The 20128-nt window shown below is 38.0% G+C and overlaps 1 protein-coding gene across 3 annotated transcripts in view; it reads right to left on the bottom strand.

Annotated features, from left to right (window-relative positions):
* The window catches only part of SYT10 (synaptotagmin 10), a 66502-nt gene that overhangs the window by 6550 nt on the left and 39824 nt on the right, over nt 1-20128 (bottom strand). For all 3 annotated transcript variants that reach the window (XR_009617348.3, XM_060657946.3, XM_060657945.3), the window contains exons 4-5: nt 4381-4501; nt 377-548 (exon numbers count right to left, since the gene is read on the bottom strand). Coding sequence is in view for 2 of the 3 variants with exons in the window: in XM_060657946.3 (XP_060513929.2) it covers nt 377-548; nt 4381-4501 (293 nt within the window). In the remaining variant the exon portion in view is untranslated. The remainder of the gene's footprint in view (nt 1-376; nt 549-4380; nt 4502-20128) is intronic.

Consider the following 20128-nt stretch of genomic DNA (forward strand, 5'->3'; position numbering starts at 1 on the left):
AAAAAAAATTAAAAAAAAAAAAAGAATTACTAAATTCATATTCCAGCCCCATTGGGAAAACAAACTTGATTGGTTGTAATTTCTGTTGTTACTGTAAAAGGACATCACAATAGTGCTTTGTGTAATGGGTTCCATACTACTTCTGCACCACCCTTACACCAGCCCCAGGTGTCCTGTCTTTCAACTTAAGAATGACTTCTTTTGGAAAAGAAAAAAGAAATATTATAACATGGGAAAAATAAATTTTGAATGAATAAATTTTCCCTCTTCCAGTTTAAATTAAAACCGTTGTTGTAGCAGTAAATAACCAGAAAAACTGTATTTGCTCTACATATGACCACACAGGGCTGTTCTTCAGTGAGAGAAATACACATACCTATCATAATCCATGACTGCAATGGAGAGGCTGACCTGGTCCACATTCTCTGGAGGGATATCGAAAATAATAGCCTCATTGTACACAGGGTTTAGAGTGTTTTTCTTCGTCGTTGTTTTCCTCTTTTTTAATCTCCGACCTTCACACATCAGAGACACTTTGACATAAGGATCTAGGAGTAGTGAGGTAATTTCATTAAAATGAAAGTAATAGTACAAGACATAAATCAAACTGTAGGTAACTGTAACTAAATAAGGAAAGTAGTATAGTAAGCCTTGTAGTATTATGTTTTAAATTCGAATGACTTATTTTGGGCAATAGACTAAGACTTCTTATTTTAAAATTTTTTTTAATGTTTTATTTATTTTTGAGACAGAGAGAGACAGAGCATAAGCAGTGGAGGGGCAGAGAGAGAGGGAGACACAGAATCCGGAGCAGGCTCCAGGCTCTGAGCTGTCAGCACAGAGCCCAACGCGGGGCTCGAACCCACGAACTGTGAGATCATGACCTGAGCGGAAGTCGGACACTCAACCGACTGAGCCACCCAGGCGCCCCATGACTTCTTACTTTAAATGTAAGAATTTATCCTGAAAGAATCAGAAAAGAATTAATTTCATTTTTAATACAACAGAGAAAACCTACTAGTTTATCAAGAGCCAGTCCAGAACTATAATGTGTCTTTTAGTCACAGCTATTTGAGGACATATTTTGTTAAAAGTGATTTCTAGGGAATATAATCCTAACAAGTAAGAATAATTGCATTAAAGTTAATTTCCTTCAAATGATTTAGGATAAGAGTAAAATTTGTGAAGAGCAATATTGTATCATATATGTGTATATATATATATATGTATATATATGATACCATAAGTAGAAATTAGAAAGCAAAAACTACATTAGTTAGAATTTCCTCAATTGTTGGAAAGGTACTAAAATTAGAAGTTTAATTTTACAGTCAGCATGTTGGTGCTTGATTAAGGAGCTCAGATTGAAGAAGAGATCACTACAAATACATTAAATACATTGTATTTATATTTATTTACATTGTATTTGGTATTATACAATAGTATACAATAAAAAAAAGGCAATATTTGGTTTAAAGATGTTCTTAAGGAAACCTATTGATATGACATTGCCTATGTGATGCCGACTTGGAAGAGAAAAATTTAGTTGGAGTATATTTTTATAGGCCAAAGGGGTCAAATAAATGTTAACAAGTTCTGCCCCCACTGACTCATCTCCAGTCTTACTTCTGCCACCTTAAGTAGAAAAACTGGCCCAGTATTATAGAAAATTATGGAGAATCATATGAAAGTTTCTGTAAAAGCCTTACTTTTGTACCTTTTTATGAGAAGCAGGTGTGGTTTTGGGAGGGGGTGTTGGCCTTGGGGTGAGAATGCTATCTGGTGAAAATCCGTGACTGCTCTACATTCATTCTTGTTTTTTCTCCTTTCCATCTATGGAGTAACACGTCTCATTTCCTTAGAATAAGCCAAAATCATGGCAGTATAAATTTATTTGAGCAAATGAACACCTTTTAAGCGCTAGAAAAATGTACGTGTATATTTCATAAGCATTTCCATCAAGGGGCAAAATATATGTTCTGACTAGAAATAGACTATGCAAAGGAAAACAAAGTAAAATGGTAATGTTCAGTGACTGCTTCCCATTTATTTTTCAGTTTTTTAATAGGAAGTATGTTCTAAGGAAGAAACTCACTTCTCTGATACTCTTTGGTCTATGAGCCCCCAGGCCTAGGCCTCTCATTAACAATGGGAACAAGGCATGATTTATCCTCCACCACCCCCATCATGTCTCTGACCACATTTCTCTACTAGTGACAAGGATAATTTACTGGCTCCTTAGTTGATTCACAAGCCTCCTGTGAGAATTAATGAGGTGGTGTTCTCCGAGCATGCACTCCTCTGATGAAAAGCTTCATATAAACAAAAAGTACTCTTGTAGTTAATTATAACTTTGATGCTGTCTGCTTGTCTCAAAATTTGATCTCTTTTGATACATGGTGGAAAGAGTAGAATAAACAATAATTTGCAGTTCTTCAACATTTACTGTCCCAAGACTTTTTCACCAAAACAAATGTGAAATTTACTTACTTTATTTCTACCTTTATATATCAATTATGTGTTGCAAATTAAAAAAGATGAAAACATAATTCACAAAATAGTTTAAAAGTGAAGATGATAGAGAAAAATTTACAATTGGAAGTCTCCCTCCCATCTGTTCCCATACCTCTCTCTCCACCGTTTAGTTTTTGTGTATCACTTTGGTATTTCTTTTGCAAATATTAACAACATAAATATATATTGTAGTGTTCCCCATTCTTACACAGAAAGGAACATGATTTTTGTATTTATTTTTGCACCTCACTTTTTATTTTTATTATTATTATTATTATTATTATTATTCACTTAGTATATCCTGGAGCTCTATCCCTTAAGCTTGTTGCAAATTTAGTTTATTTTTTTTGTTCTGTAGAACCATAAAGTTATAGATTCGTTTCCTTAGGTCATCCTTTCCTGTATCTCCACTACCATTTTTTATTTGTTTAATTCAACACATGCTTACTGACCTCCCTCTTCTATCCTTACCATTTTTCCCTTCATAGACCTGTGCCAGAGTTCACATATTTAGTTAACATATAACCCTCCAGACTGTTGTGATTTAAACAAAGGGATAGGGGCGCTTGGGTGGCTCAGTCGGTTGAGCATCTGGCTTTGGCTCAGGTCATGATCTCACGGTTTGTGAGTTCGAGCCCTGCGTTGGGCTCTGAGCTGACAGCTCAGAGCCTGGAGCCTGTTTCAGATTCTGTGTCTCTGTCTCTCTCTGCTCCTCCCCTGCTCGTGCTCTGTCTCTCTCTTTCAAAAATAAAAAAAACTGGGGCGCCTGGGTGGCGCAGTGGGTTAAGCGTCCGACTTCAGCCAGGTCACGATCTCGCAGTCCGTGAGTTCGAGCCCTGCGTCAGGCTCTGGGCTGATGGCTCGGAGCCTGGAGCCTGTTTCCGATTCTGTGTCTCCCTCTCTCTCTGCCCCTCCCCCGTTCATGCTCTGTCTCTCTCTGTCCCAAAAATAAATAAAAAACGTTGAGAAAAATAAAAAAAAAATAAAAAAAACTTAAAAAATATATATATAAATAAACAAAGGGATAAAAGAGAATGGTGTGGCTTTACCTCTTTATCAAAATTAGCATAAGAGAAATTTCCTCCAAGAACATCCTTAAGAAACTTCAAGAAGCATTTCGTTACTTTATTATTTCTTTCAGTCCCTACTGTTGCCCCAATTCTTATTTAGAAAGGTGGTAAGAATAAATGCACATGATGGTCTTGGAAACTTGTTATTTCTCTATAGATCAGGTGAGGGAGATAAATTAAGTCTAAATGTGTTTTCATACTTGTAGGGTAATGCAAGCTTGAAGTCCAAGAATCTTCTTTTATAAGCCAACTGACTGGTTAGAAGTAGGGCAGTGATTGGTAAATTATGAATTTTTTTTTTTAAATTTTTTTAACATTTATTCATTTTTGAAAGGCAGAGAGAGACAGAGCGTGAATGGGGGAGGGGCAGCGAGAGGGAGACACAGAAACAGAAGCAGGCTCCAGGCTCCGAGCCATCAGCACAGAGCCATCAGCACAGAGCCCGACGCGGGGCTCGAACTCACGGACCGCGAGATCATGACCTGAGCCGAAGTCGGCCACTTAACCGACTGAGCCACCCAGGTGCCCCGGTAAATTATGAATTTTTGAGAAAGAACTAGATCAGCAGAGAAAGAAAAAATGAAAATCCAAGTTCATAGTCAATCTATTTGATAACATCTTTTAAAAATTGTGAAATGATAATATAAATAAAACAGGTGATTTGGAGTACTTTGTCCAAATGAACTATAGACAAATGAACTCAATAATTCAACAGCCATATAGTTCTGTATATATGAAATATTTTATTTGGAATTTGAGAATGTACCCTTGACCTAGTGGCCAATTGTGTACATACCTGATGACCCAGTGATATCCATAGCCTTCAGATTTCTGCACTTGATGACTGTCAATGTCATACGTCCAGCAGTTGGCAAATAACAAAGGGAGAACATGATTTCACCCAGATCTATACTTTCCTAGAAAGGCAATTGGTAATGTTAGTAATTTCAAGCACCAGATAGTGAAAACCAAATATAATTGAAGATGTTGAGTAAAAAATCACTTTCATAGAATATCTGAATGTCATTCTAAATTGTTTTATTACGGATACATATGACATTGCCAAAAGCTGTTCTAAACAGAGTAAAAAAAGGGAGTATAGTCCAGTCGCTCCTTTGACATCTCCACTTGTGTTTTTAACAGGAATCTCAAACTTATTATAGTCAAAACCAGACTGCTGATTCCATTCATTGCCATTCACTTTCTGAAACCAATTCCTCTGTCAGTCTTCCCCAAATCAGCACATGATGTCATAATTCAACCAGAGGCTGGAGCCAAAAGCCCAGCAGTCACTTTTCTTCCTTCTTTCCCTTGCCCTTACACATCCAATCCATGTCTTGTCAACAAAGTCTACAAAGTATATCCAAATTAGTGACTTTCTTTTTAGCTCTAGGAGTATCAGGCAAGTATCAGGATTACTTTATCAGTCTCTAAAATTGATCAATCTCAGAAGGAGCCAAAATGATCACTTATGAAATGCAAATCAAATTATTTTACTCTTCTGATTAAAACCATCTAAGGGTTCACAACTATACTGGAAACTTCAAACTCCTGGTATGTAAGTGGGGTAACTATAAATCTTGGTATATCTGGGAAATTCTGGGTTTGTACCTACTTTCCTGGTGTAATTATTAAGAATATCCCCTTCGGGGCGCCTGGGTGGCTCAGTCGGTTAAGCGTCCGACTTCAGCTCAGGTCGTGATCTCACAGTCTGTGAGTTCAAGCCCAGCGTTGGGCTCTGTGCTGACAGCTCAGAGCCTGGAGCCTGCTTAAGATTCTGTGTCTCACTGTCCCTCTGCCCCTCCCATGCTCATGCTCTGTCTCTCTCTGTCTCAAAAATAAATAAAAACATTAAAAATTAAAAAAAAAGAACATCCCCTTTAATTTTTTTCCCCTTTTTTAATTTCAGAGAGAGCGCACATGCGCACATGAACTGGGGGAGGGGCAGAGAGAGGGAGAGACAGAATCACAAGCAGACTCTGCGCCACCAGAGCAGAGCCTGACACGGGGCTTGAACTCCCAAACTGTAAGATCATGACCTGAGCTGAGACCAAGAGTCCGCTTACCTGACTGAGCCACCCAGGAGCCCCTTTCATCCCTTTCAATTACTAAATATGTCTTTAGTTTGGACAATGCATTACAAGGTGACACATATAAGGCCCTGGGTCATAGGGATCCTACCTATCTTTCTAATTTTATTTCTTGCCTCTCTTCTCAGCTTACTCTGATGCAGACTCAAAAGCCTTTTTTTCTTTTCTGTTATTCAAACAAATGAAGTTTGTTCCTGCTTTTGCCAATTGCATTTTCTTTTTTTCTCTTATGTCTTTTTTGTGGATGACTCCTTCTCACCATGCAGGACTCGGCTCAAATAGCATCTCCTTCCATCTTCTTATCCTATGCTCAACTATTCACAGACCCTTTACATTTTTTCACAGCACTTATCATCAGAAATAATCTTTTAAATTCATTTTTTGTTTCTCTGATTCCCATATTTAAGGTTAGGACATCAGAGTTCTTGTCTGTCTTATTGCTACTTCCTTCTGAGGTACATGGTACATAGCTGGCTCTCAGTGCATTTTTTGGAAGGAATGAAAAGATTATTAGTTAATATGGACAAAAATTGATCTGCTTTGTATCACATATGAATTTGAACTGTGTCCAGTACCCTGATATAGATATATTTCCTCTCCATGGCTGCGTAGATGGTGGACAAATGAAAATGAGTGTGAACAATGCACATTTAAGATGCTTCCAAAAGAGCTGTTTACAGGATTTGATCAAATCATCCCTGGTGAGACAATATATGGTAGATTTAATTTGGTGGGAAATAAGTTGCTTATGTACCCAGGCCCATAGAAACAGGTTCCAAAAAATTCTTCATGACAAACTATTCACATTTACTGGACTTATTCTTCCAGCTTAGGTTCTGACTTCTATAATTCTGATTTCTTTATCCAGGCTCTAGAAGTAGTGGAGCTTGGTAGTTAAGAGCATAAACTTTACAGCCAGTTAACCTTGTGTTTCACTCCTGTTTTCTACTTCCTAGCTGTGAGATCCAGGACATTTAATTCAACTTTGAATCTCTGAAGCTTCATTTTTAAATTGGGAAAAATACTCACTCAACAGTGGTGTTAATCATTAAATGAGATAATGTAAATAGAGTCCGGAGCATTCAACATAGTGTCTGGCATATGATAAAAGATGCTGTTTTGTTCATGGCTGTATTGCTATCACATGGAGCAGTGCCTTACACATACGAGAAGCTCAGTAAGTACTAGATAAATGAAAAAAAAATTACTGAAGGAAAGCAGCTATTATTTTTTAAGAACATTAGTAAAAAATATGTGTTTGAAAACAAAGATATATCCAACTGGGTCTCCTCTGGGCTGTTGGATTGCTACAGACCCCAAATAGTGAGTAAGATCCAATAGGAGAGGCCTGATGAAAAACAGGAAGAATATAATCTCTTACAAAGGATTCATTCTTTTCACCACCAAGCAGTTAATGAATATTATTTGCTAGGTGCACTGGTAGGTGCCGTAGATGCCAAGTAGATGTGGCATGATTCTGTCCTTGGAGATGTCAGTTGAGAAGGAAAACAGTAGGCTCTGAAAGGCTGAGAAATTAAGTCTGATCCTATTCTATCTGATTATTTTCTTCCTGTTTCTCTTTCTGTCTCTTTTTCCAAGTATTTCTTTTCCTTCCTTCCTTCCTTCCTTCCTTCCTTCCTTCCTTTCTCTCTTCCTTCCTTCCTTCCTTCCTTCCTTCCTTCCTTTCTCTCTTCCTTCCTTCCTTCCTTCCTTCCTTCCTTCCTTCCTTCCTAAATAGGCTTCATGCCCAGCATGTAGCCCAACATGGGTCTTGAACTCACAACCCTGAGATCAAGACCTGAGTGAGCTGAGATCAAGAGTCAGGAGCTTAATTGACTGAGCCACCCAGGAGCACTGCCCCCTCCCCCCACCTGCCTGAGTTGGTAGAGTTTTCTCTAAAGTTTTCTACCTGACAGCCATCCCCCTTTCTCTCACTGTGTATATCTCCTTCCAGGAATTATCAGTTGGGGATGGTGATGGAGAAGCTGGAAGGTAACAGGAGACATGGTCTCATAGATGAAATGCTTAGAGTCCAATAGGGAATGTACCACAAACAGACAAAGGTACACAAACAGAGAAATCAAAGGGATTAACGAAACACTTTCATGTGTGGTGATTGATATGGTTTTCCTTTTACACATAAGACAATCTGTGGAAGTAATTTGTCTACTTTTCTAGATATATCACATGCTTACTGGTTGGAACAAAGAAAGTTTTACCATATTTGGTCCCATCTCTCAAAGGTCCTTTCTATGGATCCAGCTGCAACATAATTTTGACTATCTGTTATTAACGGGTATTGGTAAACATAGAGGTTAAACTGAGGAGTTGACCAAAGTACTAGCCTAAATCAACTGAAAGCAAAGAGCATGATTAAAGAACATCTCCAGGCAGCTCTGTACAACAAGCTAGCAGGCTTTTTGCCTACTGTAGTAGTAAGAAATCTCCTGAAGCATTTAAACTCCATGAGGTCAGGGGTTTTAAGGAAACTGGAATGGACTGGGTGGTAATGCTTAATGTATAATATGCATGCATAACAAGTGCACAAAAGTTAGTCTTCATTAGACTAGATTTTTCCTTCAGGAAGTATGAATGTAAAAGAACTGAAACTGCTCATATACTGTAAAGGGCAGAATACTCTCTAAGATAAATACCAATATTCTAGAACTTTTTACATCTGGAAGTGATCTAAGAGATAAGTATGAAAAATGAACTTAATGAAGGTAAATGGCCATATAACCTTTAAAAAGGTCCTCTAACAAATGTAACGGCAGAACTCCGGATTTTGGCTATAGTCCTGTGAACTAGCATGCACTAATGCTCAGTACCCTGACAGAGTTTGTCCCCGTGTTGATGGCCTCACTCCAGGGAGCTGAGTGTATTTTAATTCCTGCCTCTTCTCTGCCCCAGATCACTGCAGTTTATAAGGCCACACTCAGCCCCAACAATCTGAACCCTTCAGTGTCCAGCAAAGAATCAGGAAATAAGTTGGAAGGTCTCTGAACATATGGCATAAATATAACACAGTTATCTGATGAAATTCTCTTAAATAAGGATTCTACTTCATTTTTTATTCAACACCCATTTACTATTATTTTAGACAAAATTCTAACAATGTTTACTTGGCATATCAATCAATAGCAGGTCAAAACTCACACGTGAAATGTGGAGATGGGGAAACAGAGTTGATCTGGTGAAGGCAGCAATAAATGATGGCTAGAGAGACAATATTCATACAAGAAAGAAGGAAACATTCTAAAAACGATGACAATCTGGAATCATCTTGTATCAAGGGGAACTAACACTAATAATGTCTTAGAAACTTAAAAACAGCATTTTATTATAAACTTCAACAATAATTAGTATTCAAAATGATGACTCTTGAGTCATTAAGCTAAGAAAAAAATATTCCATATGTTCTGTTTAAGAAGGTAGAGAAGTATATACTAATTTTTAGAGTTATCTTTATCGAAATTCCTTAAAATGTTTGACGTGGTAATTTGGGGTTTTAGTTTCTTAAAATGAGAAAGGCTTTGAGTTTCTGAAAATTTTATTTGTGGGTAACCTCACTTATTCCAATTCTACATAAGCATGAACTTCCCATATTAATCTTTGAGAAACTATTGTATCTTTGGGCAAATAATCATTTGAAAACCTGCTTTAAGTCTAGGATAGTGTTCCATAAAATTTCTTACGGGTAAGAAGACCATTCTCATACACACTAATGTAGTTGGTGGAACATTCACAATGACAATCTTTTAACTGTATACTTGGGAGAAGGGCTTATGAAAAAGTCTGACACTGAGGCTGAGTCAGGGACCGTATGTTTGATTTCTTTATCCTGGTTCCACAGACATAGGGCTGGGTAGATAAAGATCCTTTTCTAATAATTGGCTATAGTTAACCTCATAAACATAGTCACAGTTATAAAGTTTCTTTCCACGTACCACTCTCCAAGATAAAAATAAAAGTCATTGGCAATCCTATTCCAGGACTGAGCTAATAGTAAGGTCAAACTGTAGCAACTGAGTACAGAGATGGAGAGGAGGCAGATTCAAGGCTTGGTAACTACAGTATGTCATAACCAAGGGAAGCACTCCTGGAGGGAGGTGAACATCATGTTGGGGTTTGAGAGTCTAAAGAGGTGGGATTTGACAGAGAACAAGAGGAATAGTGTTGTATGTGAGTACTATGATTGATATTTACAAATAAGAATGAGCAGCTTATGTTGAGAAATAAGGAATTTGGTAACATGTTGGAGGTCATATAAGGCTATAGGTAGCTTATTCTGTGGCTCCTATGGTACCAGTAACAAGAAGGAGTGGGAGCTTGGCAGAATGAAAAGGGCATATAAGTTTCCAGATTAGAAAAACCAGAGTTAAAATCCTACATCTTCCATGTACTAATTCCTACGTGTCAAAAATACATGACCTCCTTGAACTTCGGATCAATCACAACATGGGGATAATAACATCTGCCTCACAAGGTAGGTATCATGCATGTAAAGTGCCTGGCATAAACAGACACTCAAAAAATAAGGACAGTGGGCGCCTGGGTGGCGCAGTCGGTTAAGCGTCCGACTTCAGCCAGGTCACGATCTCGCGGTCCGTGAGTTCGAGCCCCGCGTCAGGCTCTGGGCTGATGGCTCGGAGCCTGGAGCCTGTTTCCGATTCTGTGTCTCCCTCTCTCTCTGCCCCTCCCCCGTTCGTGCTCTGTCTCTATCTGTCCCAAAAATAAATAAATAAAAAACGTTGAAAAAAAAAATTAAAAAAAAAAATAAGGACAGTAATGTAAATAATATTTGAAAAACATTTCTTTGTTGTGAGTAGACTAGGTTAGGATGAAAAAAAGAGAGGGGCCATTGAAGTAAACAGGTGTGTGAAGGTGTTGGCTGAAGAAAGGTCTGGATTCAGAGATCTATTAGGAAGTAAGAATCATTAGGACTTATTGAAAAGAAAATTTTAAACAAACATTTGGTTGCCATGGTGACAGCAGTCCTCACATCCACTTAACACCCTAAATGCAGCCTGCCTTTCACATTTCCTGGTTGGTAAGAAAACGGATGGTTTTCCTCACACTGTTAAACGATGTGTTACTAGATCAAAATGAGCTTCTTCATTAAATTACCAGTGTTTCATCCACCTGCTCACAAAATGAAGCTACGGTGCAGTGCAGACCCAGAGTGGGTCTGCTGCATTCAAACTACTATAAAATCTTTATTTCTTTCTGACCCACACAATCCATGCACCTGAGAAAATCATGGAATCCAACCTTGGGCAATCCACTTAAGCTCACTTAACCTCAGTTTCTTCGGTATAGCATGAGGGTGTTCCAAGAGATAAACTAGTTTATTTTCCAGCTCTAAAATTTTGTAACTTTAAGCACTGGTAAAATGAGGGCTAAATAGAATATATAATTCAGGCATGTTGAGGAATGTATGAATAGGCCCTTTTAGCCCTTGTGTGCTACAGACCCAACAGAACCTCATTAGAAAGACCACAAAGGATCAGCTAGTGCTACCAGCTCCATTTCAAGCTCAAGAACAAGATCAGGGCTGATCTGGTTGGGGATTCATGAGGAAAGACCATACTGGATAATGAATGTATCTGACTCTTCTCATGAGAATTAGGAGAACTTCAGAGGTAGGTGACTTTTGATCTGAATTTTGAAGAATGACCAAAGGTAAAGAGAATTAAAAACAGAGGGAGCAGCACAAAAAGAGGCCATGAGGTGAGAAGTGAAGTGTCCAGCCATGACCAAAGGTGAACAGAGACCACTGGCTCTGGCAAGGTCACAGGATAATTTAAATGGCAACACACTGGGCCTTATTCTAAATGACCTCTCCTCAGCAATACTTAGATCAACCCTGATTTTTTTCTGCAGTCAAGATGAGATCCATTGTCATGGCTAATAACAATTACCTGGAAGGGTTGCATTCAAATTTTAAAGGGATATATTATGGGTCCAGTTTGTAGTCTGACACATAGTAGATGTTGGAAAAAAATACCATTTCTTTTCTTGTTTATAACAATGTTTCTGGGGTCAGTGACTGGAATAAGGTTGATGCTCAGTAAAAAAAATTATTGAATGAATAAATCATAAGAGCATCAGGCTGGGTCATGACTTCAGTGATAGTAGGGACACCTACCATTTGAAGGAGTGAAGGCTACTCCATAATCAGAGAACAAGTGAGCAAAGACACAGTTTATGGGTGTTGTGGACTCTGTGCGTGGGGCCCCCAGGAACTGTAGGGTATGTTCATACGGTGGCCCTGGAGGTACAATAAATAGTCCTAATAGTTTTGAGCCATCTAAAGATACACTAAGGGCTTGGGGAGCTAAAGCTAGAGGATACTTATCTATTGGTTTTATTGAACTTTATTTCTTGGGGCGCTTGAGTGGTTTAGTCGGTTAAGCATCTGACTTTGGCTCAGGGCATCATCTCATGGTTTGTGAGTTTGAGCCCTGCATTGGGCTCTCTACTGTCAGCCGAGCCTGCTTCAGATCCTCTATCCCCCATCCCTCTCTGCCCCTCCCCTGCTTGCGCTCTCTCTCTTTAAAATAAATAAAAACATTTTCAAAAAAGAACTTTATTTCTTCAAAGATCCTTCTACTCTGGAGTGATCTGGGATTATGTTTGCTATAATTCTATCATGCATTGGAATTTGAGAATCAAATGTATCTTTAAGGTGTATAAATTGTGTTTTTTCCTTGCACATCTGGCCATCTCCTCCAACCTGCCAGCACAAGCAGTCTCGTGACTCTGGGAGGCAAAGGAGGAGGAGGAAGCTGTTTGATAGAATACAATTAGGAAATGTAATTAACATTGTAAATCTTCTCCAGTTTCTATTCCACTTCTCTCCTTTTCTTTCAAAGAACCACAATTTTCACACACTTCCTTCCTGCCCTGCCTCCTTTTCCCAGTGATGTGATTAAACCAAATTTCACCATGTTGAATGAGGGTGGAGGAAGGAACAGGCAAAGGAAGGTTCTGCCACAGCACCTGGTTGAACTCCTGGATTTTTACATACATTTTCATTATTGATTATTTTCCACCATCTCCACTGGAAGACAGAGAAAATGCTTACCAGGTGCCCTTTAGCAGGACCTGCTCATATTTCTGCAGGAAGGAAGGAATACACTTTTCAATAATATATTTTCAGTAATACAATATCATATTAAGCATTGTGCTTGGCCATAGCACAAAGTCCAGGTGAAACTTTGCTGAAGTCAGGGCAGAAAGGGGCAGAGAACATGGCAGTGTTAGAGATGGAATGATTACAAACCCCAATGAGCATTAGTGATCAATAGTCACCATGCAGAGCTACTATTGCCAGGGATGCGATTTAATAGTGCCATGTTTCTACTCAGTGGGGAACCACTGTCAGCTCCCAATCTGGGTGGGAAGTAACTCTGCCTGCCAAAATGGTTTAGCTTTTATCCTATCCAACACAACCTTGGATTTAGCTACTAGAAGCCACAAAGTGCTCAGGTTGTAGAAAAGAGCTGAGACCTTAAAACAGCCTTTCCTGGATTTAACAAATCAAATTTCATATCTACGGGTATAATAAGCTGCCTGAAACAAAGAGGGGATAGTCCGTTGTAGACACTGGGACAAGAGCAACCTGGGGCATAAGAAGAGAATACAAATCTGATAAGAACTCTTCCCTTTATAATACTGGTTAAGAGATACCTTAAACTTTTTGCTGAGAGGAACTGGTGACTTATTCTCAAACCTTGATGACTGTTTATAGATAGTGGCATAGAAACTTGTGTAATAAACTATGCAGCTCTCCTTAGAGTGTTTGAAGCTTTTAAATACCTTCCTAAAATTCCTAATTAAGGACATCCCTCTCAGTATCATTGTACATAGACACTTGGACTGAAGGAACTTGGCTTCTCTATTTAAGAAACTACCTTACTTTACATGGTTTCACCCCCCGTTGTGTATTGACTTGTTGTGATTTCAAACCAATGTTTTGAAAGCTTGTTTTTGTTTTGATTTTTTTTTAAGTAGGATACATGCCCAGCGTGGAGCCCAATGTGGGGTTTGAAATCACCAGCCTGAGGTCAAGACCTGAGTTGAGATCAAGAGTTGGACATTCAACCAAACCACCCAGGCACCCCTGAAAGCTTGTTTTGGACAGCACTGTTTGTAGTTTGAATTTGTTTTGAATAACTTGTTTCAACGAAATTGTTCTGCAGTTAGATATTAAGACTTTCTTGCCAAACTCTTGCACATGGAGTAGAGAACCATTATATCACTGATAGTGGAGTAATGGCAAGGGTGTCCATCACGTGATGGACTTTCAAACTTTAAAAACCAAGGTTTGACCAGTAACTCGAGAGTGTTGGGTTTGGGCTACTCTTGGCTAATCTAAATAGCTGTCTGTAGATTTTGAGACACCTCCTCCTGCCATGGCCAGGCTACTCTTGGTTGGCAGTGCCATTAAACTGTGTAGCAGTGTCAGGAAGGGACAGGTGTTTCTGACTTGGCAAGGCTACTTGTCATAGGCAGTGGTATAAGCTGTGTCCCTTGAGTAATAACCTTCGTAGAAGCCCATCTTGTCTGTAATATTGGTGCTGCCTCCTGCTAGCTACATGGTCCTAGCTCCTACTAGGCCAGCAACTGATACCCAGATTTTAGTTGGAAGGGTTGAATACCAAGAACAAACTCGTAGAAAGGAATACCTCAGCTAAATGTGGATTTTATTTCATTCATCTCCTCTTTGCCTGGAGCAATATTGTAATTATTCTATCATTGACTTGGTATCTCTTTATTGGCATATTAAAAGATGTTATCTGGTATGCTATTGGTTTGTGAACTATTATTGTAAATTATAATTCCCACAGTGAACCTATGTTAAGCAAATTACTGGCAAAAAACAATCTTAGTCTCTCAGCATAATCCGCTATAAACAAAACAACCTTAGCTCCCCCATGTCTGTTCTTCATATAGTAGTCAGAAATCTTACTGAGGCTAAGTGACACCATAGCTCACTTCTGACCAAAAGCCATCAATGGTTTCACAGGTCAATCCGAGTAAAAGTAAAAGCTCTTTCCATGGCCTGAGGGCTCTAGAAGATCCGGCCCTCATCTTCTAACACTCTCATCAGAGAGGCCCTTTCTGACCACCCTTGTACAGCAACTCTGCCCCACTGCCACTTACTGTCCTTTATTCTGCCTCTGTTTCACAAAGCATTTCATTCATTGGACATATTACATATTTCCATTATTACCTGCCTCCCTTTTCTACAAAGTAGCCCTATATGGTGGGGACAGATTATGCTCTAAAACATCCAGAAGAGTGCCTGGTAAAAAGGAGAATTCAATAGAGTTAGATGAAATGGTGGATTTAAGATTCCTGTTCTATGAGTGGATGGGGTAGGTAACGACTTCCATCACAAAATGTTCTTTTATTCATTATTTTTCTCTGGATGTGCAATATATCATACATACCTGCTACTCTGTAGATAGACTATAAGTTAAACATCTGACCTGCTCTGACAAAAGCCTGACTGGGCATAATTTTCTGCTTCTGATTATAGACTCTTTTGTAGATTGGTATTTGATAAGTGCCTGTACTTGTAAAGCATCCTTTACTTACCATGGGGTGTGGGACTGTGCATAGAGTATTTAAAAATTTAAAGGCACTCTAAAGACATGAGTAAAACTGATACTCAGTAAAATCTCTGGTTTAGTGAATTAAATTTATAGAAAGACTGAATTTGACATATGCCATGGTATAGTCTTTTATGATACTATCCTATTTTATTCAAGTTCAAGATTGAAGAAAAGAGTAAAGGAAAACTATCTCATTCATTTTTTTAAAAAAAACATGAAGGTGATTCACTTAGGAAATTTAATTATTAGGGTAAGAAATTTAAAACATGGAAGAAACTGGGTTCTTAGCAATCAAGTGGATAACAAACAGCTGTTTGTGTGCAAGATTACAGCATGCTGGGATAAATGACACTTGGCAACTTTAAATTGTACAAGAAGTTCACATTTATTATCTCATTTCATTTTCAAAATATTCCTGTTGGGTTGATATTATTATACACCTTTTTTTATATGGACAAAGAAACGAGTTCAGAAATGTTAAGAAAGTTACCCAAAGTAATGGAGCCAGAAGGCAGCAGAGCCAGGCTTCTAATGAAACTACACTCACTTAAGTTCCTGTAGACTTTTCTTTCCCTCTTAATCTTCCCCAGCAGAAACAATGCTTCAAATTTTACTAGCCAGGACAAAAAATTTTAAATTGTTTTCATGGCCTTAGATTTCAAAGCCAAGAGATGAGTAACTATATTTCCTTGAAAAAATTTTTTAGAAATTAGGAAATCAGTTACCTGATTTATAGGAAACTGTTTAATGCAGTCTACTATAGTGAAGGAGGAGAATATTTTAAACATTCACATTTAAAAGTCAACTGCATATTCTCTTCACTATATAAGAGCATGTTAATAATAATTAAATTAGTAAAGTGCAAAAAGGAACACATTTAACTCAATGGTACCTTTAGAACTATAATGAATTCCTAAAACTTACAACAGATGCAGGTATGTTGCTAGAATGTCATGGGGCTGAAAACCTTCTCCTTTTTTATTCATTTTTTTAAATTTTTTTTTGAGGGGAGGGGCAGAGAGAGGGAGAAAGATAATCCTGAGCAGGCTCCAGGCTCTGAACTGTCAGCACAGAGCCTAATGCGGGGCTTAAACTCAGGAACTATGAGATTATGACCTGAGCTGAAATCGAGAGTTGGAAGCTCAACTGACCAAGCCACCCAGAAGCTCCCTGAAAAGTTTCTCCTTATCTTTTGCAACTTCCAAACATTAAAATACAGTAAGACACAAGTGGTAAAATTCAATTATACCCCAAATATGGATTTTTTTTCACTAGTTCCATCTAAGAGGAGAAAAATGGCCTAGAAATTTCCTGAAATAACATTGATTGCAACTGTTCCTTTTGAATAAGGCCAAGAGAGTCATTGTTTAGCTCTCCATGCATTTTAATAAAAGTTGTTAACAAGACAGATTTGACAAGATTATAAATTTTAAAAGCCTTAAGCATATTTTTGTCATAAGTATCATATTAAAAATTTCTTTAATTCAACTACGTAAATATTTTGAGATTTCAACTCTGTAAGCCAAAAGTTGAACTCCCATATTGAAAAGAAATTCTCTTTATTTCTTTTTAGTATATTCCAAGAACAGTAACACTCCAACATAATTCAAGACAAGGAACACTGGACTAAGAGTTGATTAAAGATTTAAAATATAGTTCTGGATCTCCTATTAACCAGCTGGATGGACATAAGTGATTTTTTTTTTAACATTCCTTGGCCTTCATTTTCTAGATGATAAAATTAAAGGATTAAATTGAACTTTCTAGCAATTCTAAAATATGATCACATGATCTAGACATGAGTGTTCTCAAAATTCTACTCCAAACACACACCAGAATTTTTAAGTTAATATGAAAAGTCTTCTGACCTATTGTAAGTTCAAGCATTTTACTCTGAGAAAAAGATCTCAGGTCATTATTTAGGACATTGATTTTATTTGTACACAATTCTCTCAGTGTAAATATTCTTTTAGAAACCTAAAAGCAACAAATTGGAAAGGTAAGGAATGCAGGAAGCATGTGTACTTATAATGGAAGAGTAATGGACAGAAATAAAAATTTGCTTTTTAAATTTATTATAACAACTGATGGTCATAAAGATCACCACTATTAAGAAAAGGTTAAATTATTCAGTAGATTTTACTTAAAAAACCAGGGACATGCATAATATTTGATAAGTGTTTCTATTTAAAATTTTTTAAGTAGGAAATTAGGCACATAAATATGTTTTGAAACTTATTAACATAGAGTTTTTTTCAGACTATTCTTTTTTTATTTTGATTTTTTTTTTAACGTTTATTTATTTTTGAGACAGAGAGAGACAGAGCATGAATGGGGGAGGGTCAGAGAGAGGGAGACACAGAATCCGAAACAGGCTCCAGGCTCTGAGCTGTCAGCACAGAGCCCGACGCGGGGCTTGAACTCACGGACTGTGAGATCATGACCTGAGCTGAAGTCGGCCGCTTAACCGACTGAGCCACCCAGGCGCCCCATTCAGACTATTCTTAATAAATAATGTGTTATTTGTCTGAAATCTTGATTTTTAAGAAGCAGAAATTCTGACTTTCTCAATTGTGATGAAATGTGAAATTCCATTTTAAGGAGCTCCTTTGCAATTCTCTGTGTATAAAAATGAGAGGATGTTAGCATGGCCATGGTTCTTTCTCACTTGCTGCAGTTGAAGGCCTTGTCTAACTATCAAGCTTGTGAAGGACTAAAGGCAATGAACACACAGAATAGCTCAGACACAAGGCAAAGTCCAAGGTTACAAGAAATTAACCTGTTTGTAATCAGGAATCTTTTTTTTTTTTCTTTAGGTTATCAGTCAGGGATCCAGGAGGAAACAGGTGGCACACACAAATTAGACTATTTCCAGAGGGCTTACTGAATAGACTATCTACAGAGATGTGAGCAGGGGTAGAAAACCACCAGAGATGGTACTGCACCTGGCTGCTGGGAAGAGGGGAGGCCATGATGACCTACTTCTAAGTCTGAAAGGACAAGGGAGGGAGAACCATTACCTGGACTTGGAAGGAAAAAATGGTGAAAAGCAAAGGCTGCTTTGAGAGAAATTGTGCCCTCAGGTGAAGGACACGGCCAGCCTGAGGCATCCTCTCAAGAGAAAGATGAGAGAATACACATCCAAATGACATTCTCCTCCTGCCCTAATGTCTCTTGCCAGAACTCCAAGAACAGTGTCAACAGTGTCGGTAGCCCTAATAGGCCAGCCCCCTGAGGTACCAGACAGGGTGGAGAATAGTAGAGAGTGAACCTAAAGGGACACATGGACTACATGTAGCATCTTTAGCTCCTGAAGTTTTACAAGATGCACTTTTTAATAAGCACATGTACAGGTTGGTGAAGGAACAAAGAGGAGAAGTGCCCAGTGTAAAAGGAAGAATCAAGTCAGGGTGCAGATGAGAGGTGTGTGATGTAACATTATAAGTGTATACTTCATTTAAAAATCATATACTCACTGAATCACACCATACAGTAACTAAAAAGATTTAAATTAACTCTTACACAAAACTTTCCACCCTAAATAGAAAAGCGTACCACCTAAAACTATCTCCAACCATAATATTAAGACATAACCATTTTTTGCACCAAGATCTCTATTCCTATTTAATATGTAAGTGACATCAACAACCAAAACCATATCCTGTATCATTCTGTAATAACTTTTTGGCAGCTAACATACAGTGAGCATTTACAAATGCCTGACTCTGTGCTAAGCACTTATTTTATTTACTCTATTCAACAAACTGTGGTTTGCCTTCTCATAATTCCCATTTTATAAATAAGGTAATTAAGGCTTAGAGAGACTTTGTAACTTGCTCAAAGCCATATATTCATTCAAAGTCATAAGTGACACAGCAGGGATGCAAAGGTTGTTAGTTTGTCCCAGAGCCTAAATTCTTCAGTGATTGGGCTACTCTCCTTCCAATAACAGCCAGAGAGGGTGAGGGAAAGAAGGGGGTGGGGTGGGAAGGGGAGGCCAGGAAAAGGGGAAGAGGAGGGGAATGGGGGAGAGGGAGAGGAAGAGAGCCAAGGATGATAGAGAAGTTAGATAGCATTATAATCTTTACAAGTTGAGCAAGGTAGGAATTTAAATTGGAAATTATGTGGATGCAATGAATTTAGGCAAAAAAAAATTATCTTGCCTTTTGAGCAACCCCAAATGTTATGACTAAAATATGGTCAGCTTTGGCTACCAATCTGTGATATTCTTTTAATTACTCAAAATGTCTTACTGTGCTCACCCAACAATGCTGTATTTATTTAGAAAGTGTGGGTTCAGTTTTGAATTAAGACTAAAACTGGTGGCATAAATTTAAGTATTGGATATGCATTAACTTTTTTTGCTGTGTGAAACAAAATACTATAATCAATATTACAGGAATCTACTGCTTAAACTGATAATAAAAGGCTAATATAATTGTTATGAGCTATTTTAAGGCCAATTTGCCTGAGGTATTTTATGTAAAATGCAAAGGTAGTCAAAACAGACCAAACACTAAAGCCTTGCTCTCTAAATGTACACAGATGTGACTTAACTGTCAAAGTAATATAAACAACTATGGTGATTTATTGAACTCCAAATATTCATGAGACAAACTTCCTTATTTTTATTTCCTTTTCCTCCATTTTGCCCATCTCTCCACTCTCTTCCCCTGTGGCAACCACCAGTTTGTTGTGTTTTTATGGGTCTGTTCCTGCTTTGTTTGTTTCCTTGATTGCGTTAGAGTCCTTCAACAATCTTTTGGAGTTGAGCAGGTGTTAAGGCCAAGAAGAGCCAAGGTTTGGGAACTCACAGAATCTTTTGACAGTC

This window comes from Panthera onca, chromosome B4, assembly GCF_046562875.1.
Source record: "Panthera onca isolate mPanOnc1 chromosome B4, mPanOnc1 haplotype 2, whole genome shotgun sequence".
In the NCBI taxonomy this organism is placed as follows: domain Eukaryota; kingdom Metazoa; phylum Chordata; class Mammalia; order Carnivora; family Felidae; genus Panthera; species Panthera onca.